This window comes from Myripristis murdjan, chromosome 6 (genome assembly GCF_902150065.1).
Source record: "Myripristis murdjan chromosome 6, fMyrMur1.1, whole genome shotgun sequence".
Lineage (NCBI taxonomy): Eukaryota > Metazoa > Chordata > Actinopteri > Holocentriformes > Holocentridae > Myripristis > Myripristis murdjan.
The window spans coordinates 23,101,304-23,128,969 of record NC_043985.1 but is presented as its reverse complement, the minus strand read 5'-3'; the positions used below and the strand labels follow the sequence as shown (position 1 = coordinate 23,128,969).

At 42.6% G+C, this 27,666-nt stretch overlaps 2 protein-coding genes across 4 annotated transcripts; one reads left to right on the top strand and one right to left on the bottom strand.

Moving 5' to 3' along the window:
* Positions 1 to 132: 132 nt before the first annotated feature.
* On the top strand, positions 133 to 19,777 carry LOC115360184 (ELKS/Rab6-interacting/CAST family member 1). 3 transcript variants are annotated; one of them, XM_030052886.1, is made up of 22 exons: positions 133 to 324; positions 1,764 to 2,567; positions 2,688 to 2,876; positions 6,155 to 6,446; positions 6,657 to 6,784; positions 6,929 to 7,003; positions 7,126 to 7,281; positions 7,391 to 7,558; positions 7,877 to 8,044; positions 8,180 to 8,317; positions 8,441 to 8,581; positions 8,811 to 8,951; positions 9,115 to 9,308; positions 10,011 to 10,022; positions 11,745 to 11,880; positions 12,024 to 12,155; positions 12,443 to 12,496; positions 13,019 to 13,179; positions 13,387 to 13,534; positions 14,224 to 14,319; positions 16,259 to 16,444; positions 16,943 to 19,777. In XM_030052886.1, the coding sequence occupies exons 2-22, from the start codon at positions 2,022 to 2,024 to the stop codon at positions 17,078 to 17,080; spliced, it is 3,399 nt and encodes a 1,132-aa protein (XP_029908746.1). In that variant the 5' UTR covers positions 133 to 324; positions 1,764 to 2,021; the 3' UTR covers positions 17,081 to 19,777. The 3 variants fall into 3 exon arrangements, with proteins under 3 accessions (XP_029908746.1, XP_029908744.1, XP_029908745.1); XM_030052884.1 differs by lacking the exon at positions 12,443 to 12,496; XM_030052885.1 differs by lacking the exons at positions 10,011 to 10,022; positions 12,443 to 12,496.
* Positions 19,778 to 20,767: 990 nt separating this feature from the next.
* On the bottom strand, positions 20,768 to 23,543 carry LOC115360203 (F-box/LRR-repeat protein 14-like). The gene has a single exon (XM_030052931.1). It carries the CDS (start codon positions 22,856 to 22,858, stop codon positions 21,647 to 21,649), a length of 1,212 nt encoding a protein of 403 aa, XP_029908791.1. The 5' UTR covers positions 22,859 to 23,543; the 3' UTR covers positions 20,768 to 21,646.
* Positions 23,544 to 27,666: the final 4,123 nt, after the last annotated feature.

The following is a 27,666-nucleotide window of genomic DNA, read 5'->3' as shown; positions in this document are numbered from 1 at the left end:
CGATGTAGGATCTATTTTACAGTCTAAACGTGGATATGACTGCTCACAGTTGCTGTCTGCATTTACCCCCATTAACCCCCATACAGTCGTGACCGCGCGTTCGAAATTCAAGCGTGGCGAAGGCGACCGTGAACGCGCATCGCAGGCTTGACGTCACTGAAGCGCCTGGCTCTCCAGAGCCGCTGCTATCGCTGGCAAAAGATGGGAAAATCAGATAGACATCTATCGAGGAATTAGAAGAAAATGACCGTTTTTGCAGTCGATTTGAACTCGATAGAGGATTCAACATTGACGCCAATTTGACCTCCACCGGACAACGAGAAGGTAGTTTTTTTTTTTGAAGAAATCTTCACCAGTGGCTATTGTGTTAGCGCGAAAAAAAATACAGGTTCTGCTTGACCACATAAATTGGATGGTATAGCCACCGTGTGTTAAAATGAGCCATGTTACACGTCTGTGATATTTTGCCACTTTCCTTGATGATTACGAGATTTGTAGCAAGGTATGCGAGCCTTGTGAATGAATAAAAGCGTAGCTCAAACGAGCAGCCCTTCAATGGTGGGAGAGGAAAATGGATATGGTTTGGGTGTCTCCAAAGCAAACCTGGTTAACGTTGTATCGTATGTTACCGTTACAATCATGCAAAAATGCTCCAACCGGGGCTTAACAAATGACATTTTGTCACTGCCTCGACCGATGTAATCACATCAGACATGTAACTGTTTCCACACAGCACCGCCTCTATCTATGTTCAATTTTACAAGCAGGGAGGAGATTTTTTCCTTGCAGTGTCCACCATGGACAATCCCCTTTTCATTCTCTTGCTAGTTTTAATCGGCAGCGTCAGCAGCCTTGGTAAAATTACTCAGATTCAAATCTGGGATCGCAGTCATAATTTATGATCCGTAAATACACACGTGTCGACACAAACTCCCGTATTTCTACAGGGAATATGTAACGGTAGCATTATCAGCCTGTGGTTAGCTGGGATGTTAGCTGCTAGTAAGGCCACGCAGACTGCCAGCTAACATTAGCGTTAAAAGCCTGTCTTGGAAATGTAGATGACAAATAGAAAAAGGGAAGACCTGAGCGCAAAATCCGAAAGATTTCAGATCCAAAGAATCAGAAGGTCGTTCGGAGCACCAAGTAAAACTGCTTGAAGTCTTACCTGGATGATATCAATTTGCAAATTTAAGGCTAAAAAAAAAAATGACTGGCGAGACTTAGTTGGCTTTAACGTTACACTGGCTTTAACAGGTTTTTGCATTAATTCAAGTAGTGTTCTCAAACCTTTTCTTATGTCAGTGACCATAAACAGCCTTTAGGTCCTATTTGTACATAATCCGCCCTAAGAAACCCTATCTGAGAAGATTTGTTGTTGCATGTTACTTAATACAGAATTATGTAACTGTCTACAGTGTGTACTGTAAGTGTGTGAAGCCCATGGACATTTGTGTTCTCTTACTGTGTTAACTTAAAAGTGGTAACTAAAATAAAATTCAGCTATTCTTAATGTGAGTGAGCATCACCTGGAGTCCCTTCAAGGACCTCTGGAGATCTCAGGACCCCATATTGTGAACCACAGCCTTGTTTGAAGTAGTGCAACCAGGCATTCATCCTAATTCGATCGGCTTTCAATGTTACTCTGTCAGTTTAACCTGCCTTGGTCTTATCCACTGATAATAGGCAATATTTCTGTCCTTCCACTGAGCATGGCAGACTGATTTTTTATTTTTATTTTTATTTTTGTATTTTCTTTGCAGATTGGTGTTGTATGTTAAGAAGACTGGATGTGGCAGCTGTAGTTTGAAGAGAGCAAGTCCATCAGCCCTGCCTGTCACTGAATGTGTGGAGCAAGAGAACTCTTAATATATCGTGAACACTGTCCCGGCTGACTCCCGTTGAAACATACTTACGGGACTGGTGATAGTTGTAGCCACAAAATCAGTGAGAATATACGCACAGGCTTGCAATCTCACATTCAGTTTTGCTGTCGCTTCCATTCTTCTATTTAGCAGAAGATGTACGGCAGTGCCCGCTCTGTAGGCAGAGGGGATGCCAATCATAGTGGAGGAAGAGATGGAGGTGGTGGTAGCAATCAGGGATCTGGCCGCTCCCCTCGCCTTCCCCGCTCTCCTCGAATGGGACACCGCCGCACTAACAGCACTGGAGGCAGCGGAGGTGGCCCTGGAGGAGCAGGTGGTAAAACCCTCTCCATGGAGAACATCCAGTCTCTCAACGCGGCTTACGCCACCTCAGGACCGATGTACCTGAGTGACAACGAGGTTGCCATGGCAGCTGACCACCTGCCTAAAAGTGGTGGCACAGTGACAACCATGGGGAGACAGAGGGTGACATATGGGTCAAGGGGCGGCAGCAGTGGTGGCGTGGCAGCCAGCACCCCCAACATTGCCACCTCAGTGCCTGCCAACGCTGTCCTGCCTGCGGGTGTGATGGCAGGTGATGCTCTGGCTTTTGGGGACCATCACATGGCCTCCACTGTGCCGCACTCTCTGAGGCAGGCCAGGGACAACACCATACTGGACCTGCAGGCCCAACTCAAAGAGGTATATTTCCCCCCGCATTTACTTCCATGTTAAAGGTTTGCTCTTGGTGATAAGGTTGATACATTAGGTACGACAGATGGTGTGTGTTTGTGAGCTGCTTCTTTTATCCTGCTGTGTCAGGTTCTGCGCGAGAATGAGTTACTGCGACGAGAAGTGGAGGTGAAGGAGAGCAAGCTCAGCTCCTCCATGAACTCCATCAAGACCTTCTGGAGCCCCGAGTTGAAAAAGGAGCGAGCTCTCCGGAAAGATGAGGTTTCTAAGATTACTGTGTGGAAGGAGCAATATCGTGTTGTTCAAGATGAAACGCAGGTGAGTGTTGCCGAATTTGACCTTTGTGGATGTTCAGGCCAACAATGCAGATACATATTAGGCATGTTTGTTGTGACAAGCAATTGTGAAGTGATTGTTTGAGTAAATAATTCTCTCTGAACTCAGAATTCATATTTCATATCTTTTACACATATTTTATTCACTTTGGGTAACCATCTATCAGCAAGGGTCAAACATATTTGGCTCAAGAAAAGCTATTTATTGAGCTTGCCCGGTTTAATAAAAGTGTGTTTCTCTTCCTCTCTCTTTCTTCACTCTCTCTCAGCATAGGTTTGAGGCAGCTTTAGGAACATCTATTTAATCCTCTTATATGCAGCTATATGCACGTCCTTAATAGATCAAAGAGAGTGTAGGTTTAATGTCTGCATTAGCATCTCTGTATGTTTTAGAAATTGTTGGATGTAGTGAACAGGATAAAAATGGATGCAGATGTAAAAGCTGGGTATGTGTGTGAAGTAGTTTAACCACTGCAGAGAATAAGAAATGAATTGAAGAATTTTGTCACAGTTATCAGTGATGGGGTAAACCTACTCTCGGGAACATCACTTGCCCTCTAAAAAGGAAGTACTTTAATTTATGTGTCTGAATATTAACCCTTGTTTATCTTCATAGTTCATTAAGTGTTGGTAGCAAGTGATGAGGTGTATTGAATTTTAATGGCTGATGTACTATGTGTCATAAAATTTCTGTTAAGGAAATTCATGCCAAAGTTGAAAACAGTTTAATTATTTTTCTTTTGGGATGGGTATTTAACATCAAGCTAATGAGAACAGCCTAGGTTTAGAGGGAAAGAGTCCTATGGGGTGTGTAAAATGGATGTGTGTGTGTGTGTGTGTGTGTGTGTGTATGTGTGTATGTGTGTCACTTTGAGTAAAGAAGCATATTGCCTTTGATTCCCGTCTCTTTAACTTACAAGATTTTACCAAGCTGCCCTTTCATGCCTGCTGCTTTGAACATTTATGAAAATTCCTGGCATCAGTCTTCGCTCACTTCCATTCCATGTTTCTACTTCTGTCGCTCACATACTCTCACCTTATCAATCTTCTGCTCTCTCATTTCCATTTTTCTCCTTCGCTCCTCTCCTCTGGCTTGAAGTTGAGGTTAATTCCCTGTTCTGCATATGCAAGTGCATACGTATGCAGATATGCACTTGTGTGTGCATATATCCAGAGGTTTAACATTTAAATGCATCATCAGAATAACTGAATAAAATGTTGGTGTATGTTCTGATTTTAAATACACAGCATAACATGGAAATAGTGCAAATTATTTGATTGTTGAAGAAAAATCATCCTTCCTTCACTGTGAATCGTTACTGTTTTCTCCCTGAGCATCCTGCCCATGGTCTAATCCATTAATGACTGTAGTGTAGTGGATGGGCAGATCTGTATAATTTGCTGTTTTCACTCCTGCTGAGTCACAGAGTCACACTGTGGACTAATTTCCAGTAATGCCCCACTAGCACAAAGCTAATCAGTGGGCGCTGTAATTTAAAGATATCTGCTTTTGTATGTTAGCCCCCCCTCCATGCATACACACATACACACACGTGCACAAACACACAAAGGCATCTGGCTAATTACCCCTTCTGTTAAACTGTACGCCCCCATGGAGTGAGGATCCAATTGCCTATCTGTGCGTCTGCGCATGTGTGTTTACACGTATGTGTCTGGGACTGTGTGTTCGCTGTCACGTGCGTTCATGTCATTTCGATGGACGTATGATGTTTGTGCTTGCTGTGTTGATTTGTGCTGTTGTCGCAAACCTCCTGAAATCCCCATGATAAGACGTTTATTACTCCATCCTCTGTGATAAGTGACTGCTGTAACCTCGTCTCTAAATGTGCCTCGCTGTGAAATGGCTGTCATAGTCCTTTTCCCAGCAAAACAGCACATATATCGGCTAATAACTAGTGGCTGTTACCTGCTAATAGAGTGGATGACACATTGATGCTATATTGATATAGCGATATGAGACTAGATGTCATCCAGGATTTTGGACATTGTAAAATTGTTATAAGGGCATGTGTTGTCTTTTCACAGTTTTAAAGGTTGCATTACACGAAAGCAATTTTAGACTATTGCAGCTGGTCTGTCACTCAATATCAGGTTATCAGGTTATCAGGTTAAGACACTGTGATTTTTAATTTGTCCATCAGTCAGCCATACTTACCAAACCTTCTTTGCCACATGGATAAAATATCTAATTTATATTGCTAAATACTAGTATTTCATCAACTAATAATGGTGGATTTAAGTAAATATAACACGAGATTTATGAGGAAAAGAGAAGGAGAGATAAAGAGAGAGAACATATGCACCTCTGTGCAAGTGTTATGTTTGTCTCTGATATAGTCAGTCTGCTGTGGAGGTGTGTGTGTGTGTGTGCATCGGTTGTGTGTGTGGTATGTGTTGTGACGTACTGCGAGCTTATCTGTTTGGATCAGTATAGTTAGTGCATCACATTTCTCTTTATGCTGTCCTCACTCTGAAACGCCTGACTGTTGTCTCTCCTCAGGCACAGAGAGCGAGAACATGGGGGGTGGAGAAGGTGTGTGTGTGTGTGTGTCGGGATGGGGAGGGAGAGGGGGTGCAGTCACAGCAGTGAGTCAGCCTTAGTCACAGGGTGGAGAGGGTGATGGAAAGGGAGGGTTAGTGAGAGTATCGGAGGCAAGAGCTAGGGCGAGAGTGAGCAAAGCAGGTGAGCATTTGTGTGAAACTGCAGAGAGCGAGAGGAGAGAGCGAAGAGGGGCTGGGGGGGGGGGGGGGGGGGGTTGAGAAAGCAATGGAGGCAGACACTGACTTCTCTCTTTGTTCTGTTGTCTGAAAAGGCTCACAGCTGCTTCAGACCGGGGAGTGTAATACAGCACTGTGTTTCTGCCTCACAGCAGCACTGCCAAGAGCTTGTGGCTTCAAATGCCACAAACAATGCAATACTATACTGGGCTGATTGTGTTTCACCACTTGTATTTCTCTGGGCACGAAATGTAAGACTGTCCACAAGGCCAGGCAGAGACGGGTGCACCTTTCAGAGCATCACGAAATTTTCAGGCATGATTAGAGGCCTGTAACACAATATTATGCCTGGGATCTATTCTCATGAAGATGGATGGATTTGATTTGACTCACATAACATATTCTCACAAACAACCCCTCTTATCCCTTGATGTCCTTTTTAACAGACAGGTTGGCAAACAGACAAATTAATAGATGAACATCTTGGTCAACAAAAAGCAAATCCACTTTATCTGTTCCCAGCACCTCCAGATGACTGTGCAGGCCCTGCAGGATGAGCTGAGGATCCAGAGGGACCTGAACCAGCTGCTCCAGCAGGACCCTGCCAGCCAGGGTCGTGACCTGGCCCTGACCTCCGAACCCACAGAGGAGAACTACCGGCGGCTGCAGGGCGAGCATGAAAGGCAGGCCAAAGAGCTCTTCCTCCTGAGGAAGACCCTGGAGGAGATGGAGCTGAGGATTGACACACAGAAGCAGACCCTGGGAGCCCGAGATGAGTCCATCAAGAAACTGCTGGAGATGCTGCAGAGCAAAGGTGCTGAAAATATCCACGCAGGCTAATAGTGTTTTACAGTACAGGGGCTCAGTAGAGGTTCAGGGTCTTGCTTGATTGGATGCATACCTATTGATGGACAAATTGGCTGTTGTGGGCATTGAACCTGTGACCTTGCAATTACGGCACTGTTTCTTGGTACTTGTCCACTGTGTTACAATCACCAATTTGCTATAATGTTTGCTGCTCCAGGGCCGTCTGCCAAGGCATCAGAGGAGGACCAAGAGCGGACCAGGAGGCTGGCTGATGCAGAGATGCACAGGCATCACCTTGAGAGTTTATTGGAACAGAGAGAACGAGAGATTGGTGCGCTGAGAGAGGTAACATCCAGGGAAACTATAAGAAACATAAACCACATGGTTTAGTTTACCAGCTGTTATGTTTTTACCCTTTTCAACAATTGCCCTGACATTGTACCAGCATTGTTACATACCGTACATTTTGTTCTACCTCTTGTCCAACAGGAGCTTCACCGCCGTTACGAGGGAACCCCTGAGTCCACAAAAACCAAGGCTCTTCAGACTGTCATTGACATGAAAGTGAGCACTTTGAAAAGAGAGACATTATGTGCTTGTGTGAGAGAGAGAGAGAGTATGCAAGTGTTTTGTGTGTTCACATGTATGCTTACCATGTTTGTAAACACCTTGTTTATTAATCTCAGGATGCTAAAATCAGTTCAATGGAGCGTAATCTGAGGGACATGGAGGAGGAGCTGCTGATGCTGAAATCCAATGGACTCCTGAGCTGCGAGGAGCGCCAGGAGGAGATGAAGCAGATGGAGGTGTACCGCAGCCACACCAAGTTCATGAAGAACAAGGTCAGGGACAATATGAAATGGTTTTGTTTGCAGCTCCGTTTGCCCTCATAAAGCAGTTCTCTGGTCTTTCCTGACTTTCATCTTCATTGCTCTATATCCTCTTTTTCAGATGGAGCAGGTGAAGCAGGACCTCTCCAGGAAGGACACCGAGCTCCTCGGTCTGCAGACTAAACTGGAGACACTCACCAACCAGTTCTCAGACAGCAAGCAGCACATTGAAGTCCTCAAAGAGTCCCTTACCGCCAAGGAGCAGCGAGCTGCCATTTTACAGACTGAGGTATGAGACATACACATTCACTCCCTCTAATCCAGAGGCCTAGACATATTTGGACATATTTGCAGCAGCATCACAGGGGGAAGAGGTTTACATGCTCATATACACTCGAAAAGAGCTGCAAAGAGCTGCCCAGTGAATGAATGGTAGTATTTATAACTGATGCAATGAATTAATTGTTAAGCCTCTAGTTGCACTGAATACCTTTCTTCTGAACACATTTTGTATATTGAGAAAGTTTGCACATTAACCTTCTGCCTTGGTAGAACAGTAATCACAGCCTGTCTGCGTTCTTATTGCCCCTTGCCCTCTCCTGGCCAGGTGGATGCCCTGCGCCTGCGCCTGGAGGAGAAGGAGGCAACTCTGAATAAGAAGAGCAAGCAAATACAGGAAATGTCAGAGGAGAAGGGTACACTGAATGGGGAGATCCACGACCTCAAGGACATGCTGGAGGTTAAGGAGCGCAAAGTCAACGTGCTGCAAAAGAAGGTTAGGCCAACACATTTGGAGCAGGAGCCTTGTCAAAGCATTTGTTGCACGAACTAATCACGACACTGCATCCATCAACAAACAATGCAGTGCCCTGTGTTTGTCTGACAGTGGCTGTGTCTGTTTCGCCTGCAGATAGAGAACCTGCAGGAGCAGCTGAGGGACAAGGAGAAGCAGATGAGCAGCCTGAAGGAGAGAGTCAAGTCTTTGCAGGCAGACACTTCCAATACTGATACTGCTCTAACCACATTGGAGGAGTCTCTGGCAGAGAAGGTGTGTGTTTGTGCAACAGCAAATTTGAGCTGTGTGTTTATTTGTGAGGATGCATGTGTGGGTGATTGACTGATTATATTTGTCAGGGCAGTGTGTGTGATCATTTCCTCCGCCTCCTCACAGGAGCGCATAATTGAGCGTCTAAAGGAGCAGCGAGACAGAGACGACCGGGAGAAGGCAGAGGAGCTCGACTCTAGCAAGAGGGAAATGAAAGAGCTGAAGGAGAAACTGAGTATAGTGCAGGGAGACCTGTCAGACAGGGAGGTGAGAAAGAGATGCAAAAACACACGGTAACACAAACACAGACACACTCTTCTGTTATTTCTACTGTTCTATTAATACAGTGAGACCTTGCTTCTTTGGTTAGTCACACTTTGTAATGAGTCATGGATGGCTGAGGGAAATCTAATAAATTTTCAGTCTCATTGGTCTCATGCTCTACTCATTTTGATAACTGGAATAAGTTGATCTGTGTGTGTGTGTGCGTGTCCAGACCTCACTGTTGGACCTGAAGGAACATGCGTCCTCCCTGGCCTCCTCGGGACTGAAGAAAGACTCCAAGCTGAAGAGTCTGGAGATAGCTCTGGAGCAGAAAAGGGAGGAATGCCTCAAACTGGAGAATCAGCTCAAAAGAGTGAGATACTACAAATTTGAAACTGAACATGATGCCACTGGATGTTCACATTAGATGATAAAGGCATCAAATAAAACTGGTGTCTCCATTATGTTTCCCCTTCGGCTCGCTCAATCAATCAGTCTAGCTGCTTGCTAATAAGTGCTGTCTTGTCTCCTGTCAGGCTCAGACCGCAGCCCTAGAGGCGCAGGCCAACACTGAGCTGGCCGAGCGCATCGCCAACTTGGAGCAGGAAGTGGCTCGCCACAAAGAAGATTCTGGGAAGGCTCAGGCTGAGGTGGACCGCCTGCTGGAGATACTTCGAGAGATGGAGAATGAGAAGAACGACAAGGACAAGAAGATCAGTGAGCTGGAGAGGTGGGTCGGGTGTGGTCACATCCTGGTGGCTGTATGAATTTCCAGCGGTCAGACAAAACAACACCTAACATATTAATATCAAGTTAAGGTACAGGGCTACACACATATAGAGATGCTCATTAGGTAGGCCATGGAGGGCGTTTGTAACCTGGTGTTCATAAGACCACACTTGGGTCATTATGATCTTGGGGACATGACAAGAATTAGTATTTGCACAATAAGGTGCATCCGGTCTTGTAAAATGTACGTTTTGTGCTACTTGCACTATATTATCTGCTGCTGCCCACTGGTCCTAGATAATGGTTTCTGATTGGCAGCCATGCATCTTTTTGATGCTCATAAAGTGGTGTTTGTAGTCTATACCACAGAGGTTTTAATTCAGCTCTGTGGTAATTTTTCAAGCCGTGCTTTTGTGGTGTTCAGCATCCATCCTGTTACATGTCTGTCTATGCATCCTTCCCTGTTGCCATTTAATTTAATATGACCCACCTATAAAGCTGCCTTTGTAATTATGATGCAGTTACTTCAAAGTTAAAGTCAGTTTCCATGTTGTGTTTCTTGTATTTTGTCCACCACTGTGTGTCCGTGTGAGGTCTCTTTTCATCTTCACTCTTTCATATTTTCTCTTCTTCCTGGCCTCTGAATCTGTTTTTCTCTTTCCTGCCTTCCTATCTTTACACTGGAAATCTCTCACTTCACCAGTTTGGCCTCCAGGTTAGTATCTGCTCTCGCTTTCTTCCCTCCACTGGTCATGGTATCTTTATCCTTTTTCTTCAGAGTCCTGCCCCTCTCGCCGTGTTTCTCTCCCTTTATTCCTTACACACTCTCACCCTTACCTCCCCACCGTGTGGTGAGATACAAGCCTCAGCCTTGTTGTGACATATTGAACTTTGTACTGTCTCTTAGGATTTTTTCGCTGTTTTTTCCCCTTTTGCCTTCTTATTAACGTCACCTGAGTCAAATCTCTGAGTGGGACTCTTAGCAGACCCTTCTCTCCTTGTACTGAAGCAATTCTTCATGGCTATGGCTAAAGCTGTCATCCCAACATCATGAGCTACTTTTTTGACCCAATTATAAAAGTCAAGGTTCTCTTAGATCACATCTGTGTATGTCCAAATCTGACCTGAAAACATCATTCGCCACACGTGGCTATATTTACTTTGGATGCATGGATTTATCGATCACTAATATAACTGATCGCCATTTCAACTGCCCAGTCAAACTGCTCCCATTGTAAAGAGGCGAATAAGCATGTAGGTATGTAGTTACTGTGTTTAGATAAAACCTGTAATTCATGTGCACATGGATAGGCCACATATGTCAAGCAGCCATAAGAACAATCTATTAAATGCAGTGTCACATTGAAATTTTACTGCTGCTGACCACTGTGCAGTTGTACACAATGTGCCGTTGTTAGTAGACAGTCTGGGTAAAATGCATCATTTCAACTGAAGATAAGCTAATCAGACCTAATCAGTGCATCCCAAGTGCTTACTTCAACATTTCTTGCAGGATTTTTCCCCAGTCTATAATAGGGCCCTATAAAATCCGTTTTATTTTTTCCCAAATTCGGTTTTATTTTTTCCCAAATTCCGTTTTTTCCGTTTTAATTTTTGGGCATTCCGTTTTTACCTTTTACTCTTATTTTACTACCAAAAAAAGAGTATGTTTTTAATGTTAATGGAATAGAAATTACCTTAAATTAATTGAGGTAACAATTTTATTTATTTAACAATTACGTTGTTATAGCAATAAAAGGTGAAAATGATATGTTATTAATGATTGAACAATATGTTAAATTATTATTTGTTTAAAAATGTAAATTACTTATCAAACAGACCTAACAATTCGGCTACCAGTGAATGAGCAGTAGTATGCATGTGATAACAGATTGAAAAATAAGCCGAAGTGATACCTCTTCTCTGAATAGACAAGCTAATATATATAAGCTAATATATAAGCCAGTGTGCTGCTGTTAGCCAGTGAAAATAGAGCGGAGTGGCAACTCTTCGCTTTGGAAAGCCTGGAAAGTTTCTCTGCCTTTTGGACTCGTACGATGCCGCTGCAGCTGTTGTAATGTGTTTTTCTTGGTGGTGCAGGTGCAGGTGAAACGACTGGAGGGGTTGTGCCACCCAGATTTGCTTCCCTCCATGTAATTTTCCCCAGACATACGTTCATATTCCACACAAAAACAGCATTTCATTCAAATTATGTCAAATTCCGCGATATTCCGTGTTAAAAATAGATTCCGTTGGCTAATTCCGCGATTCTGTCCGCGATTCCGTGATCGCGGAAATTATAGGGCCCTACTATAATTTATTTACATGTGGATGATCAAAGTTGCACTGACATGTCAAGTAGAACCAAACCCCTGGCGTATTTCTTCAACAAGAGCATGGGAGTAATCCTGTCCTGTGTCCTGCGGTGCCCCTGCAGGCAGATGAAGGACCAGTCGAAGAAGGTGGCATCTCTGAAGCACAAGGAGCAGGTGGAGAAGAGCAGGAACGCTCGACTCATGGAGGAGGCCAGAAAGAGAGAGGACAACATGTCTGAGAGCTCCCAGCAAGTCAAGGTGAGGCGTGTGTGTGTGTGTGTGTGTGTGTGTGTGTGTGTGTGTGTATGTGTATATATAGGACTCACTTCACATTTGCCTGTACTGCCTCGTTCAGCACAACTCGTAACAAACTCCTCACGTCCATCCTCCCTGTGCTGCAGGACACTCTGCGTCAGAAGACGGAGCGCATCGAGGAGCTGGAGGAGGCCCTGAGAGAGAGCGTTCAGATCACTGCTGAGCGAGAGATGGTGCTGGCACAGGAGGAGGCTGCCAGGTCACTGCAGGAGAAACAGGTACACAGTGCCTACCTCCTCAACCCCTACACTCACACATAAACACGGTATTACTCAAACTACAGGTCGACACACTATTATGTAAACGCTCCTGTATATTTTAGGGAAACGTAGAGGAAAACAAACACCTTTACATACTGAGATTCTTTCTCCCTCACCTTTTTTGCTGCCGTTGTGTTGTTTCTCATCCTTTCTTCACTTTCCTCCGTTTGTCTGCCTTTCTCCTCTTTCTCAGTTGCTTGTCATTTTCTCTTGTTTTCTCTCTGCTACACACTGCCTCTCAGAAGCACTCACTCAAACCAATGCATGAGTCCAACCACGCCCACTTTAAGTGGTCTAAGGTATGAGCCCAGTGTCTGTGACCTCCATCAGTGATCAGCAACACTTCTTTGTCAAGTGTTATTGTGTTTACCCGCTGTTTACTTGAAAATATGACTACGCTCGCTAAAATATTGGCACTTACATCAAGCAGTCAATCATATTAATCATTTGATGATGAATTATTAATTTGTCCGGTCAATCAGTTGTAATTAAAGCCCACATTGATGCAAAACAACGCTACTCTTGTGCCCTTTAAAGTAAATAGCAGGTAAATTAATTTTAGTGCTGTAGTTTAATGGTACATTTTGCCCTGACCTGTGTCAGAGCAACGCCCTGGTCCTCTGCCAACAGTCTGCCTCTGGCTCTTGTTAGAGCAACTAATATTGGCAATTCATCAAAAATATCTTTCCTTGAAGAAAAGCACTATGCTTTCACTGATGGACTTAGGTCATCTATTTTTACTCTGGCCATGTTTCAGTTGTCGTTGTGTGTGTATGTGTGTGTGTGTGTGTGTGTGTGTGTGTGTGTGTGTGTGTGTCCAGATGGAGGAGCTGCTAGGAGCTATGGAGAAGGTGAAGCAGGAGTTGGAGTCCATGAGGGCCAAGCTGGCCTCCACCCAGCAGTCTCTGTGTGAGAAAGAGGCTCACCTCACCACCCTGCGAGCTGAACGCAGGAAACACCTAGAGGAGGTGCTGGAAATGAAGTAAGACACACACACACACACACACACACACACACACACATTGAAGTAGATAGACTGTAGATTATTGATTTGTTACCTGCATGCGCTGAAATGTCATCCAGTTCTGGCCTTTCCCTGATGGCAGGATGATTTTGTGTAATGAATAATAAATTATAATTGAGCTGTGTGTGCGGTTAAATACCACCTTGTTTTGTCCCCACCTAACAGACAAGAGGCGCTGTTGGCTGCTATCAGCGAGAAGGATGCCAACATCGCCCTGCTGGAGTTGTCCTCCTCCAAGAAGAAGAAGACCCAGGATGAAGTGGCTCTGCTGAAACGGGAGAAGGACAGACTGGTGCAACAGCTCAAGCAGCAGGTGGGGGGCGCTCCTCGTAGCTGGTCAATGAATGGGGTACATGACCGAGGCATTTCAGTTCAGAGAGCCTGGCAGTGATTACATACATTATGTTGCACATGAACATATGATGGTGAACGTTCTGAGATGATAACTTTTGAGAAGCGTCAATTATATACAGTATTTTGTCTTTGCCTGCTCTCGAACTTTGTCCCTGCACTCTGACTGTGAGCCAATCAGGTCAAAGAAAATCAATGATTCAGTATCATCTAGGCTCCTGATTGGCTGTTAACTCTTGAGCACTAGCATCAAAGCTTTCCCTTCAAAAGAGCCTAACATTTCTATGTGGGAAGTCACATTATGATGAACTGTGAAATGTATCCATTGCATAAGAGATGGAGCAAGCTTTAAATTTAAGCTCTGCATCTGATCATATCTTTGAATATCTTGCGCTGCACCTAACTCTGTGAACACTGAAAACAAGTTGAGATGTATAAATAAAAAATGTAAATTATTTTGGCCAATAAAATGATATTTCACAGGTAATTTTTTGTTTACCAGCCTTGAAAGTTAATTTTGGATTCTACACTACTACCGAGCCACACTGCTGTGGCTTTGTAGATTTATTTTATCGTACACCGACTCTCTCCTCTCATTTCTCTCTCTCCTACATTTTACAAAAGTTTCTTCTCTCTCTCTTTCACATGCAGACTCAGAACCGAATGAAACTGATGGCAGACAACTACGAGGACGACCATCTGAAGACCACCCCTGACCAAACCAATCACAAACCCTCTCCAGATCAGGTAGCTTATCATAACTTAACTCGGTCCATTTTTCTTTTGCAATGCAATCACCTTTTCTAAAATGTCTGTACTTATATCCTGGAGATGGCAGTGTCTGGGAGAATATGGATTCACCTCCACTCCACCACAGATCCTGGCTGTGAACAAGATAACTCGAATATCTTTTATTTAAATCTTGTCAGTTTTGTTGTGGACACTCGGGACCGCCAGAGGAAGAACCCTGTTGTTTCTGGTGACCACATGACCATTGCTGTTGCGCCACTATTAGGCCAAACTAAGACTCTTAGGTCATTTTGGGACTATACCTTGCTGTTGTTCACCAGCAGAACATGTCTAATTTCCTTCTGCAAGTGATTCATAGACAATTTCTGTGTTGTGAAAGAAGTTTGTTGCCTAATGCTCACTTGACTCATGGGAACTGTGTTTTCTCTCTGAGAGGTACACCAAAGATTTTTCTTTTTTTTGCCTGTATACACACTAACCAGATGTTCCTTTCTAACGCTGCGATTGGCTCATTCTGTGCCTAACAGGATGATGAGGAGGGTATTTGGGCATAGCCAACCTTTGCCCCCCTCCCCCTTCTCTCTCAGCCATTTTGTTCAGAAGGGTGAGCACGTATGAAAAGCCCGACTAATCAGACCTTTCTTCATTGTTGCTCCATGGCATGTTTACTCGTCCTCCCCTGTTTTCTTTTATTTGTGTTTGTTTTGCTCTCGTGCCGTTCTTTTTTTCCCTCTGTGTCATGTTGTGCCTTTTTTTTTTAATGTTGATTGTGGGTGTGAGGGTTGTTTGATGCTTGTTGGTTAATTCAGCCTTTCTATGAGAGCAAATCTCACCACTCATTCTGCGCTTTAACACTGTTGAGGCTTTCTGCATTTTAGTGGCTTATGGGATAGGGATCAGCGGAGAGTGTGTGCATGTGCACAAGCTAAGAGGATGAGGTGATTTTTTTTTTTTTTTTTTTTTTTTTAGATCCTGGCTCAGTGTCATTGCCTCACACGAGAGCGTCTTAGCTTTGTGTACCACTGCTCTGATACTGACGATTAGTGCCTCACAGTTGACCCACACACACACTCTCGCTCACAAGCAGGTGCTGTGCTGGCACAGTCACTGCAGAAATACTCACTCATGTAATCATAATCATGGTTATTTAGATGTACATGTCTACGTATCAGTCTACAAATACACTCTTTATTCATACTTACAGATGTTAATATATCTCTAGACATTATATCTAAATCAAAAGCCATGCAAAAAATGAAGAGGTGAGATGGTGATGAGTTTGGTGATGAATTCAAAGGCTGACTCTGCATGTGGATGATGTGCAGGGATGTCACGATACCAAAGTTTTGTGAGGTGATACCAGTACCAGTGAAATTCCACCTGATTCAGCACCATAGCAAAAATAAGAATGAGGAATCCTATTCAGCACACAACTCCATTATTTTAAAAACAACAGTATGATTATCTGTTCATATTTTGAAGCATGCCTGCAATTTTTTAAGTGTTTCAGCACATGGGACAGCCCTCATTAGATCAGGGCTAGGTAACAGAGCGAGGTGTCAAATTTTCGATAAAGCACCAGTACAGGTATCATAATCAAAATTTTGGTATTGATTTGGTGCCCAAGTATCGATTCTTGTGACATCCCTCTATGATGGTGCTTTGTTTGTTTATTTATTATTTGCTCTCCAACGTTCAATTTTTGAGTTTATTAAAGTGTTTGTGTTCTGTGTAAGTGGTGCTTGGTTCTCATTGTTTTCCCATGTACAACCAACTGGGACAGGAGCATAGCCATTCCTTCATTATACCCTGAGTTCAACAGTGTGTCATCTAAAACTGATGATTTTTTTGTCCTCCATTTTTCCTCTATCGATGTGTCCCATGCTCCTCTCTCTGCCTCTAACCATCCCTTGTTGTCTCTGTTGCCGCCCTGCAGATGATACCCCCTCTTCTAGCCCTTTCCCAGAACCGCAGTAAGCTCAAGCTCTACATTGCCCACCTGACAGACCTCTGCCACGACCGTGACCCCAGCATCCTCAGCCAGCTCACGCCGCCCTCTCACTATCACCATAGTGACCCTCCAGACTGGGAGGAGGAGCTTCAGAAGAAGACTATTGAACAGGTACCAGAAAAACTTGTCTCTATCACTTTCTCATTTTTTTTTCTCTCTCTCTCTTTATCTGTCTGTTCCTCAGCTCAGACTCAAACACAGTGCGGCCCCTCTTTCACAGCAGCTGGCTTTTTCATCCTGGTGTTTAAAACAAATTAAGACTAAATTAAGAAATGCTGTATGGAAATGGCAAATTAAAAAAAAAAAACACACACACACACACAAAATCCTCAGTAAAGCAATATGTTTTACTGCTGCTCGAGACAAAAACATTTTATCTGTCCACAAAGAAATTGTGCGATAAATATTGATGGAAATGCACTTAAATAAAGCTGTAGCATCATGGCTCTATCTGTTTTTCTTGTGAATGTGTTTTCTGAGGTAGCTGTGATGGAAATGCATCTAAACTAAATGTATAAAAAAAAAAAAAAAAAAGTGTGTGTAAAATCTGTTTGACATTTGGAAGGAAACTTTCTTAATAAAACACTAATCCATGTGCTGTCCGTCCAGCTGGAGCAGGAGCTGGAGGTGTGTGAGAGGGAGAGCGGCGAGCTGCAGGAGTACGCCAACTCTGTGCTTCAGCAGATCGCTGACTACTGCCCCGATATCCTGGAGCAGGTCGTCAACGCCCTGGAGGAGTCGTGCTGACCTCTGACCTCAACCCGTAATATTCAGATAACCTTTATCTGAGCCCAGATGCCTTTCTTAAAACCTTCACACAAACAGACTCTTGGAAGGAAGAGAAGGGTGGGGCATCATCTCGCACCCCTGAGCTCGTCCCCTCGTCTGTCCCGGGACAAACCCTCATGTTCCCGAGTGCTTTCCTGTTTCAAGTTACTCTTTACACAGCAGGTATTACTGGCCAGATCGAGCACAATTACTTGACCCACACTCTGCGTCAGCCCTCCACCCCTCAGATTCTTCCCACAAATTGGTGTATTTGATGTTAAAACAGGCTAGTTTGTTCCTTACGTGAGGCAGGAAAGCACTTTCTATCTTTGAGAACTGGGGAACCTCTGATTTCTGAGGAGAACAGAGTGGAGCTGTGCTCACTGGGTGCTTTGTGGAGCCATGTAGATGCTTATTTTGTATTATCTTTTTGCCAGTGTTCCCTAAGTAGTGGGTTGGAACCCAATCGCTGTTTATCGCCAGGTTTTACTTGTTTGCAGTTTGAGACTGGCTAGAGATATAGCTATTGGTGGCTGATCATCTGAACACTTAGGAGATACTGCTTTTAACCAAAAAAAAATAATAAGAAGAAGAATAATGGCGCATGTCCTCCAAATATTTCCTCTGACAGCTTAGAGTTGTGGATCTGTCCTTTTTAGCCAGGATGAGGTTCTAGGTAAGTTTTATTGCGTATCCTGTGGTTGGATTATAGGCTTTAGAGGGGGATCCAGGCCTGAACTTTGACAATGATGAAAGAGAAGCTTTTAGTTACACTTTATGTTCTCAAATTAGGATGAGAGGGAGATAAAAAAAAAAAAAAGAAGCTTTTATTCTTGATGAAGCATTGATTTTTAGATGGTTTTGCACACAATGTCCACATGTTTGAGGTATGCAATGTTGTTTCTTTTCAGAACGTTCTAGTGGCCTTGGAGCATGCAGAGATCAGTACTGGACCTAATGCAGGGATATTTATTCCTCTGTGCTATTGGTGCTAAGGCATGATAAAAAAGAACTTTCGATCTCATCCACTGACCATTCAGTCTCATCCAAAGTTTCTATAGATGTTACTTAAAGCCCACCTTAACATTATTTTGTCGTCGACTGATTCACTGAAAAATGCAAGCGATGCCCTTTTCTTGTATTTTTCGAATCACTTACAAATGCAAGTGATGCCTCTTTATTGTATTTTTTGAAATCTTCAGGGCTAAGGTTTTTAATTACTATGATAGTACATCTACATTTACAGGAAATGAAAGTCACTTTTCAGCAGGTTTTGACTTTTTAGGTCAGTTTGTAAATAATGTGATAATTAACACGTACAGTGACTGAATAAAGGTAATTAAGTGGAAGATGTGCATTCTTTAAAAAAAAAAAAAATATCTGAAAAGCAGTGCAGTTGTCTTTTGTGTGTGTCTAATTTTGTCTTGAAGACAAAATGTGTGTGACAGTACTGCCATAACTTGCGGAAAGTCATGTTCTATAGATATATAAATATATATATTATACATATATATAAAAATATGTTTACCATATGGATATGCATTGAATGTTTGCACAGAATCTTGATGAGCAAGTTGCTCTGAACAAAATGGCCGTTATGTTAGTGTCCTCGGCAAAAACCGAGGGAGGAAAAGTGTCAAAAAAAATAAAAATAAAAAACAACAACAAACTTTTTTAAGTGTCAAAAATAATGTGTGAACTACAAATGTTTTCAAACCGTGACTGTGTGATGGGAGAGTACCTTTCTTGCATTTATTTCTAATTGTCATTTTTATATATTTTCACCATGGGGTGATGTAAACGTATTGTCCTGAGACTCCGGTGTTTTTAGTTTTTTGTTGTTTCCCTTTTATGTGGTTTTGTTGGCGTGCGAGTGGCGATGATGTCAAAAGGCCAACCGTGCCTGATGGACAAAAAGAAGTCTTCGACCATGGCGTCCCCCCCCCTCCTCCTCCTCCCGCCATGACCCTGTTAGTCGTGGACAGTAAAGTCACAGAACATTCCATTGTAAAGCTGTGTGCCACCAGAATAGATACAAGAAACCAGTAGAGACGCTCTCTAACACTAAACCTGCTGTGTGCGTCACTTTCAGAACCATTTGAATGGATTTGGATATTGAATGGCCCAAAAACAGCTTTTAATTAGTATGAAACGGCATTAAAAGATCCTAAAGCTTACCAGGACTAATCACAAAAACATATTTTGTGTCTCGGCTTGTCCATCATGAACGCACCACTTTCCCATCTCTCGAGGACTTTAGTCAGACTGTCCTTTGCACTCTTGTGTAGCCCCCCCCCATCATCTTTCTCCTTTCCATCCTTTTTAAATATCTCATCTTCCGCCGTTCAGTTCTGAGGAAGAAGGACGCATTTTCAAAGAGTTCAGTTCCCTTACTCCGGCCTGTGTATCCCTGCCCTTGCCTTAATGTCTCGTCCTCTTCTGTTTTTTTTCCTAAACTCTTTGTTCAGGAACACAGAGCTGATTAAGGGGCTTCTATCAAGTTCGTGGTGATACTTTTTTTTGTTTACTTTCTTTTGCATTTGTAAAAGAAATGTACTGCCTTCTGTCTGTTCGTGTTAATAAGAATCAAACTCTGTAAAAAGAAAGCAAAACAGACATGTTTGTGAGTAATTTGGATTTTGTATGTATGTAAATAAATATATCTTATCAGCCTTGTTTCCTCGTTAGCAGCCTTTATTTTTCATCCAAAACACAGGGAAATTAAGAAAATACCCCAAATGTTAAAACAGCAGATTTAATATTTTAGAGTTTATATTGAAGCTCCAGCCAATCTTTTTGAAGTATTACACATTTTCTAAGGGGAATCAAATAGACATTTCAGGTATTAAAATTAATTGGTTAATAAGTGCAAAACTTGAGGACAAAGAGAGGACTAAAGAATTATAAAATGACCTGTCTATTCCACATTTTTGCCAGATGAGTTGAAATTGTCCTGATTACACTTTACCCTGTGAAATTTTATACAGTGTACCTTTAGATATAGGGCAGCTGCAGTAAGTCAGGTTTACTCAGGGCACCACCTTCTGCTCCTCCAGGTGTCTGGTGATTTGTGTGGAATTGGAAAGCCACTTGAATTAAAGGGGTATAACTCTGTCCATTATGGCTTCTTTTTTTTTATTGATCCCCAAAAGGAAATTTATTCAGCAGATAGTTATAGAGCTGCACACCAGGACCTGGAAGGGATTCTGTGTCTAGTTCAGGGTGAATGCTTAACTGTAAAACTGTAAAGACTGCAAATTAAGGTGTAAAATTTCTTGAAACTTCTTCTAAGTTTGTATTTGGCACCCATATGATGCTGTGAAGTGATCCAGATGAAATAAAAAGCAAATTATTCTAGCTTCCCTTAATACCTCATAAAGGTCCCTACTCAAAAACTGCAGTAAGAAAAAACAAACTGATGTGCTAGGCAATATTTGGAGCATAGTCTGATGCCATTTGGCCAAATAATCTTGGCGAACATACAACATAAACTGGCACTTTTCCTCAAGATTTTAAAGATGTGTCATTAACTCCACCTTTTCTGAGATGTTTGTCTTTCATGTTCACATCCTCTGCACCTGATGCCCTGCTATTTCCTGAACTGCACAGTGCTCATGGACCTGATGCCCTAACCATGATGCCTCTAAATAAAACGAAAGACAAAACTGAAACATACTTGCCATCTTTATTCATAAATATCACTACTGTATGAATATAAAACAATCTTAAATTACAGCTTTTTTAAACAAATACTCCAACACTAACACTATCCTTGGAAGCTCCTCAGGAGAATAATGACTGGTGTGCAGTATAAGGTATTGCATATAGCCTTGGCAGCTGTTGATTACTACACATTGCTGTAGTCTTAGCCTTTAACAGACAGAGTAGCATACTTGAATAGCCGATATATGGTATTTCCTCAGGAATATGAAACATAGCCAACTATACATAGGTAAAGAGGACAAACAAGACTGATCCACCCACTTCAATTTGAAGTACAATTTTGTCAACAACAGTCATTCAATACAAAAAATATTGGATACATAAGTAAAAATACAAAACCCCAAAAAAAAAAAAAAAAATCTATCAAAACTTCAATCCAAGGTACTCCAGCCTTTTTGTTAAGAGTTAAAATGACAAGATATAATTTTGCAACAGATTTTCTGAAATATCAGAACCACCATTGGTGCATGAGTCAGAAAAATATGCAATGTCATTTAAGATTCCTAGGTTGTAGGCACTCCTGTGTCTTTTGATGGGTGAGGTAGCTAGCTAATAAGGACTTTACATAGGTCAAGGTGAAAACATACAGGAATAGAGAGCACAAGAAAGAAACCGTATCAAAATAAAGAGTGGAATATTGCCGTGGTGGTGAATGCACAGGCTTCCAATATTCCAGTGATCGATCTTGATTCCCATCTCCTAGTTTTTAGTCACAGTATAGCAGGTAAAAAGATAAGGATGGATATAGGCAGTCCATCCCAGTATACAAGTGAGCATTAAAAACAACAGATGAGACAAAAACACACTTAAAAACTAGAACTTTCACCTGACCCTCTCACTCTCAGTCATCTGCCAAAGACCCAAGTTTAACACTTTAAGGCACGGGAGCTGTGTTATCCTCTCCAGACCCCTCTTTGTGATCTTAGTACAGCCATACAGGTCAATCCCTGTCAACTGTGTCAGGTGGTCAGCAATCAGTTCCAACCCCTTGTCTGTGATGCGCACACACTGTCCAATGTTCAGAGTCTTCAGTTCATGCATCTGGCGCACCATTCGGTCAATGCCGTCATCACTGATGTGGCAGGAACACAGAGAGAGGGACTTGAGCTGATACAGTCCCTGGGCAATGTAAGCCAGGCTCTGGTCACCGATCTTATCACAGAAGGACACATCGAGTCCAGACAGCTGGAGAGACCCCATGGCAAGATGCATTATCCCTGTGTCACTGATGTTATCACAGGATCGCAGGTTCAGGCTGCACAAGTGGGTCATATGTGACAGGTGGATCATACCTGCGTCCGAGATCCCGCCACAGAAGCTGAGGTTGAGCACTTTGAGCTTGTTCAGTCCCTTTGAGACGTGCTTGAGGGACAGATCTGTGAGCTTCTGGCAGTCCTGCAAGGTCAGCTTCTCCAGTGACAGGCAGCCCTCTGCAGCACTCCGGGTCATGCCGGACAGGTGACCGATGCCCACATCAGACACATGCCTGCAGCTGCGCAGGTTAAGGCTCTTGAGTCTGTGCAAGCCCCAGGCGATGAGCAACAGGCCCGTGTTGGTGATATTGCTGCAGCCTCCCAGTTCAAGCACCTCCAGGTTTTTTAGATACTGAGCAATTCTGCCCAGGCTAGAGTCAGTGATCTGTTTGCAAAGGCTAAGGTTCAGCACCCGCAGGGATGGGATGTCCTGCACAAAGGCATGTCCAAGTCCGTTGTCTGTGAGGTTGAAGCATCCACATAGGTTAAGGCTTTCGATGTGTGGCATCCCTTGTATCACGTAGCTCAGACTTCGCCTCAGGCTCAGAATCTGAACTTTTTTAATTCCCCTGGTCTGGAGGCTGGGGAACAGGGACGGGTTAGCTCTCCGGAGATGCAGCTTGGCTTCCACCCCCCTCCACACAGACTTGTGGTAGGACGCGTCTCTCCAGGCCGCGCACACTTGGGCCACTCTTCCTTTGTCTTTAACATCAAGATAACTGAAAATAATGGCCAAAATCTCCGGGAAAAGGCATGATATGTGTGTCTCCATTTCAAACATAATTGCAAACAGTGTGGCCTCAGCCGCAAAGGTAGTTTGAAAGCAACGGTATTGTGGTGGTTAGCTCGCCGAAACTGCGCTAACGTTACCGAGGTAGCAGGCTGGCTCGGCTACGTTAGCTCCTGTTGGCTAGCATACAAACTAGCTAACTAGCTAGCTAGCTTAGCTAGTTAGCTATCGCTGTATCGTTACAAAGATCCACCGTTCCCATTGTGACGTAGCTTAACGTAACCATTAAGCTTTGATGGAATAAGGCGAAAAAATGTCTTTTCAAGAGAAAAAAGGTCAGGTAGAAACGGCGCCGACTCAGGAAACTCGGAGCACTCAAAGGCGGTCGCAGTACTTCACTAGCAAGCTGGCTAATTAGGCTAACGCCGTTACACAAGAAAGCGTAACTAAACTTACAAGCTTCAAAAGCCGTGCAGGCTCGTCCAAGCAGCCCGGAGCTACTGTCTCTGTTTATCCCACGCAAGGCGATCCGGGGACTTCTTCCAACTGTCCCAGCTTTCCTTTGTTGTTGTTTTTTTTAATCTACAAAGTTATGTTGTGCTAGCGTTGGTTAAAGAGGTAGCTACCAGGTTCCGATGCATTTTCAGCGCCCATACATCCCGGATCTCTCCCAGGCTCAGTGACCGCTTCTCTCAGCTTTGAATAAACCAGCCGCCGACTATCATGGAGCTCAGTGCGGCTGCCAGCTAGCGGCCCCTAGTGGAGAGACACGGTACTACCACAAACACGGACCTGGCTGTACAGCACTGTATGTTTGTTTTGTAATAACAATATCAACAACAATAACAGTAATGGATTTTTAAAGCTCATCCGCAGTGTGCTTTAGAAAATAATTAAAAGCAAATAAAATAAGCAGAAACAAAAGCAAATAGCAAGTTAAGCAAAGAAACAAAAGAAAAAAATAAAGTAAAATGTACAAAATGAGATCCGATTATAATGGAGGAACAGTTAATTAAAGGCTATCACATTATTAAAAGGTCATGATAGTTATAAAGAGAAGAAATTTAAAAGATGATGCTGCCTACCATGCTATTTTAAAGGAAAGGATCTCTGATGCCACAGACCTGATCGCCTCTCGTTTCCAGTGTTTGCTCTGGAACAGCCTTTAGGGCCTGCCAAGGAATCACCTGAAACCATCTGTGCCTCTCTCAGTTGAAAATACAATATGTAGCTTTTTTATTCATTTATTTATTTATTTGCATGGGCTCCTGCAGCACATATGCTATAAGACATGCACATTTCTTTCACACATTTCCATTCTCTCGTCACTATTACAACATCAATATTAACATCAAGTATACTATGTATCTTATTTATTTTCCATTTCAAGATGACATCCAAAACAATGAAATTAAACAACAGGATTCAGATTGTGAGTTTTCTATCTGTATCTGTATCCCAGATACTGAGTCAAACTGAGTTAGCTCAGTGTTGAAATTTGACAGCCGCCAGTCCTTTGAGCACCAGAAGCAGTAACCCAGCAGTGTGTGAAACGATTGAAGCCTTCACACCTTTCAGAGGTTAGAAGGGACTGATCCGATGCCACAGACAGTTTGCTCACAGGGGAGCAGACTAGGAAAAGAAAGCTATGCTTGGAAATGGAGCCAGAGAAACCCTTTCACATGTATTGTACAGAAAATACATTCCAACATTTTCATTTGTGAGTCTCAAAATACTGAATTGGACTTCATGGACAAAATAAAAAAAATTAGGAAACGTCTTTATGGTTTTAAACATGAAATCCAAAGACTGGAGACATACAATACTATCAAACAAGCCTAGTGAGGATAGGAGTAGAAATGCAATGTCTTGTGTATGTTTTTGTATTTTTTATTTTGAAACTAAATGATGAAAATGATGCATGGTGATATGATGCCATTTAACAAGCTGTGGGAGTTTTGCCTGAAGGACTCTGCAGGACTTGCAACTGAATTACAAAGTCAAAGAACATTTTGCACATGATGGCAGACTGAGTGACACACACACACACACACACACACACACACACACACACACACACACACACACACACACACACACACACACACACACACACACATTGTGGTCTCAGCTGTATAGAGGATGCTTCATCTTTTGTCCCCTTGTGGAACCTCCTTCACAAAAGCACACTGGGGAAGGGATATGAATGTACCCCCTGGTGGGATCCCATGAAATGTTCATATTATCCAGCTGGGGATCTTGTTTAGGGCACATATCGCACCATACACACTGAAAAAGTTGAGCTGCAATCTCTCAAATCCATTTCAGCATGGCTTTGATGAAGTCAAAACGCTCACACACTCTCTTTGTGTTTTTTCCCTAATTAAGAGTTCATGTAATTAATTCTAGGATCAAATCCCACATCGTCTGTAGTCTGCTCATTAGGAAACTGCTCATGCTGTTCCTAATTTATTGGCAGTTTCATTTATTGTTCTATTTGTATCTTTACTTTTGTTTTTAACTTTTACCTTCATTGTTTTTATAGCATTGACTTTGGAGGCTGCAAACTTAATGTCATTGTACTTGTGCAATGACAAACATGTTCTACTATATTCTGTTTTATTCTAAACAAAGAATTATGCTGCACAGTTTGGAATAATTTTTATGGTAATTTTTTGCCAAATAGCCATTTCCTGATGACTTTAGTGCTTTTGAAAGAAGGCTGCAATGGAACAGTTTTAACTAGCTAACTGTTCAGACAGTCAGACTTTGCTGGTGTTATTTTTAGGTGAACTACTCCTTTAATATACAGACACCCTCCCCATCTATCATCTTATGTTATTTATTTTTTTCTGTTTGCATGTTTTTCTCTGCTGCATTTCTGATTTTCTGTGTAAATTAAATCTAAGAGTAAAAAGCCTTTCCTCTTGGACAAAATCAATCTAATATGGTGAGTTTGCACGCTTGCACAAGGTCATGGTAACATATATTTACTGTTACACCTCGTACAACGATTAATTACATTTTCTACTCCTAATATGACGTGTTCATACACAGCCTTGAGATGGCTTTTCTTTTTTGGATTTGAAAAAAGCAAGTTCTCACCCCTGCACATGCTCCGTCACAAAAAAGGTGAGCAGCCACTGATGTAAAAGGCATCTCTGCTTGCTTGTTATTTTGCTCTGTGGAAAAGATGGAAAACAGGGACAGTATGTGGCCAAATTCTCTGGTGGGTGCTACTGGTGACCAAAGAGGCTGCCGAGCTCTGAGGATGCAGCTACAAAAACAAACAAAACAAAAACAATGAGATCTACTTATCAAAATAGTCACATATATATAGCAGCATCTGATTAAGCACAGGATCCTATAGACAGTAAGAAAGTATTCACACTAAAAGTTTCAGTACAAAAATATCCATCTTGACAAGTAATATATTTATTTTCATGTTTTTACCTAAAACAAGTGAAAAAAAAAAAAAAAAAAAAACGCCAGTGGGATGAAATAAGCCCACTTTGCAGTTTCAATGCCAGACTGCATTTTCACCTGTTTCGAAAATTCTAAAAATATGTTGAAACAAGGCAAAATAAGGCAGATCAGCCCACTCAGCAGTGTGTGTGTGTGTGTGTGTGTGTGTGTGTGTGCCCGTGCCTGATCCATGATATTTCAGCCCATGTCTACTAGACACTGAGAAATAGTTTTGTTCATCTGCTGTCCTCTGAGACTCCACTTGGTGAAAATGTCTCTGATCTGGCATGACACCCGCAGTCAGAGCGGAGAGGTGCTCGCTGACCCGCTCTCCTTTGGAGGTCTGGAGGAAACACACTGGGTGCCAGAGTGTGTCACCCAGTGTGACTGTAACAGCTCAGAGTGGACAGGATGAGGCAGACGGCGCTTTCTGCAGGGAAGAGGCTGAGCTCAGGAGCTGGCTCAGTGGAGGGCAGCACACAACACAGACCTGTGGGCTGATGGGAGAATATGACCATTGGTACAGTATGCCTTGAAATCATCAGCATAAATTCATCTGCTACAATGATAAAAATGCATTCACATCACAATTTTGATTAATAATGATTTTCCTGATAGCCACACCACAGACATAAGAACCTTTTTTTTTTTTTGTTGTTGTTAACTTGATCGCACATCAAGACATAAATGATTTTTTAAAAAGAGAAAAGCACTTCTAAACTGAGTCACACAGACAAATTACCATAGATAACACAAAAGTTTACAGGGAAACAGATTTGTAAGTGGCAAAGATTTGAGGGACAAGTTTGCTATTTTGGAACCTGGGCCCTATTTACAGATTATCTGGCATTTCACTGTTCATTTCACCGGTTGCATCAGTATTGAGCATGATATCGATGTGCTGCAGGCTCCAGCTCGGCTACAACAGAGGTCAAACGGGCAATTGCAAATGGGTTTGAAAAACTAAGATAACGTTGCTTTTCCAACACAGGAAGATTGTTATATATTCTAATTGATCTCAGAATGTTCCTCTGTGAAAGTAGTATTCTTTTAAGACATGCTTTGGGAGCAGAGTCAGGAAGTTTACAGTTTGAAAGATAGTGCTTGATTCATGAAATAAAGCAGTTTTATTCTAAACAGGGCCGTTCTGTTGATTAGATGATCGAACATTTTGCGAGTATACACAGTATACACCAAGCTTCCTGTTTCAGAAAAGCAACATAATCTTAGTTTTCAAATGCATTTACGATTGCCTCACTCACAGCTGTTGCAACTGAGCGGGAGCCTGCAGAACATCGATATCAGGCTCAGCTGACAGGCGAAATGATCGTCTCTACGTCTGAGGATGATACCAGATAATTTGTTAATGGGGCCTAGGTTCCAAAATAGCGAAC

Excerpts from the sequence above, each read along its gene's own strand:
- LOC115360184 (XM_030052886.1), top strand. The coding sequence starts at position 2,022 with ATGTACGGCAGTGCCCGCTCTGTAGGCAGAGGGGATGCCAATCATAGT. Across the intron at positions 12,156-12,442 it reads GGTCACTGCAGGAGAAACAG|CACTCACTCAAACCAATGCA; the intron begins GTACACAGTGCC and ends GCCTCTCAGAAG. Across the intron at positions 14,320-16,258 it reads ACAAACCCTCTCCAGATCAG|ATGATACCCCCTCTTCTAGC; the intron begins GTAGCTTATCAT and ends GCCGCCCTGCAG.
- LOC115360203 (XM_030052931.1), bottom strand. The coding sequence starts at position 22,858 with ATGTTTGAAATGGAGACACACATATCATGCCTTTTCCCGGAGATTTTG.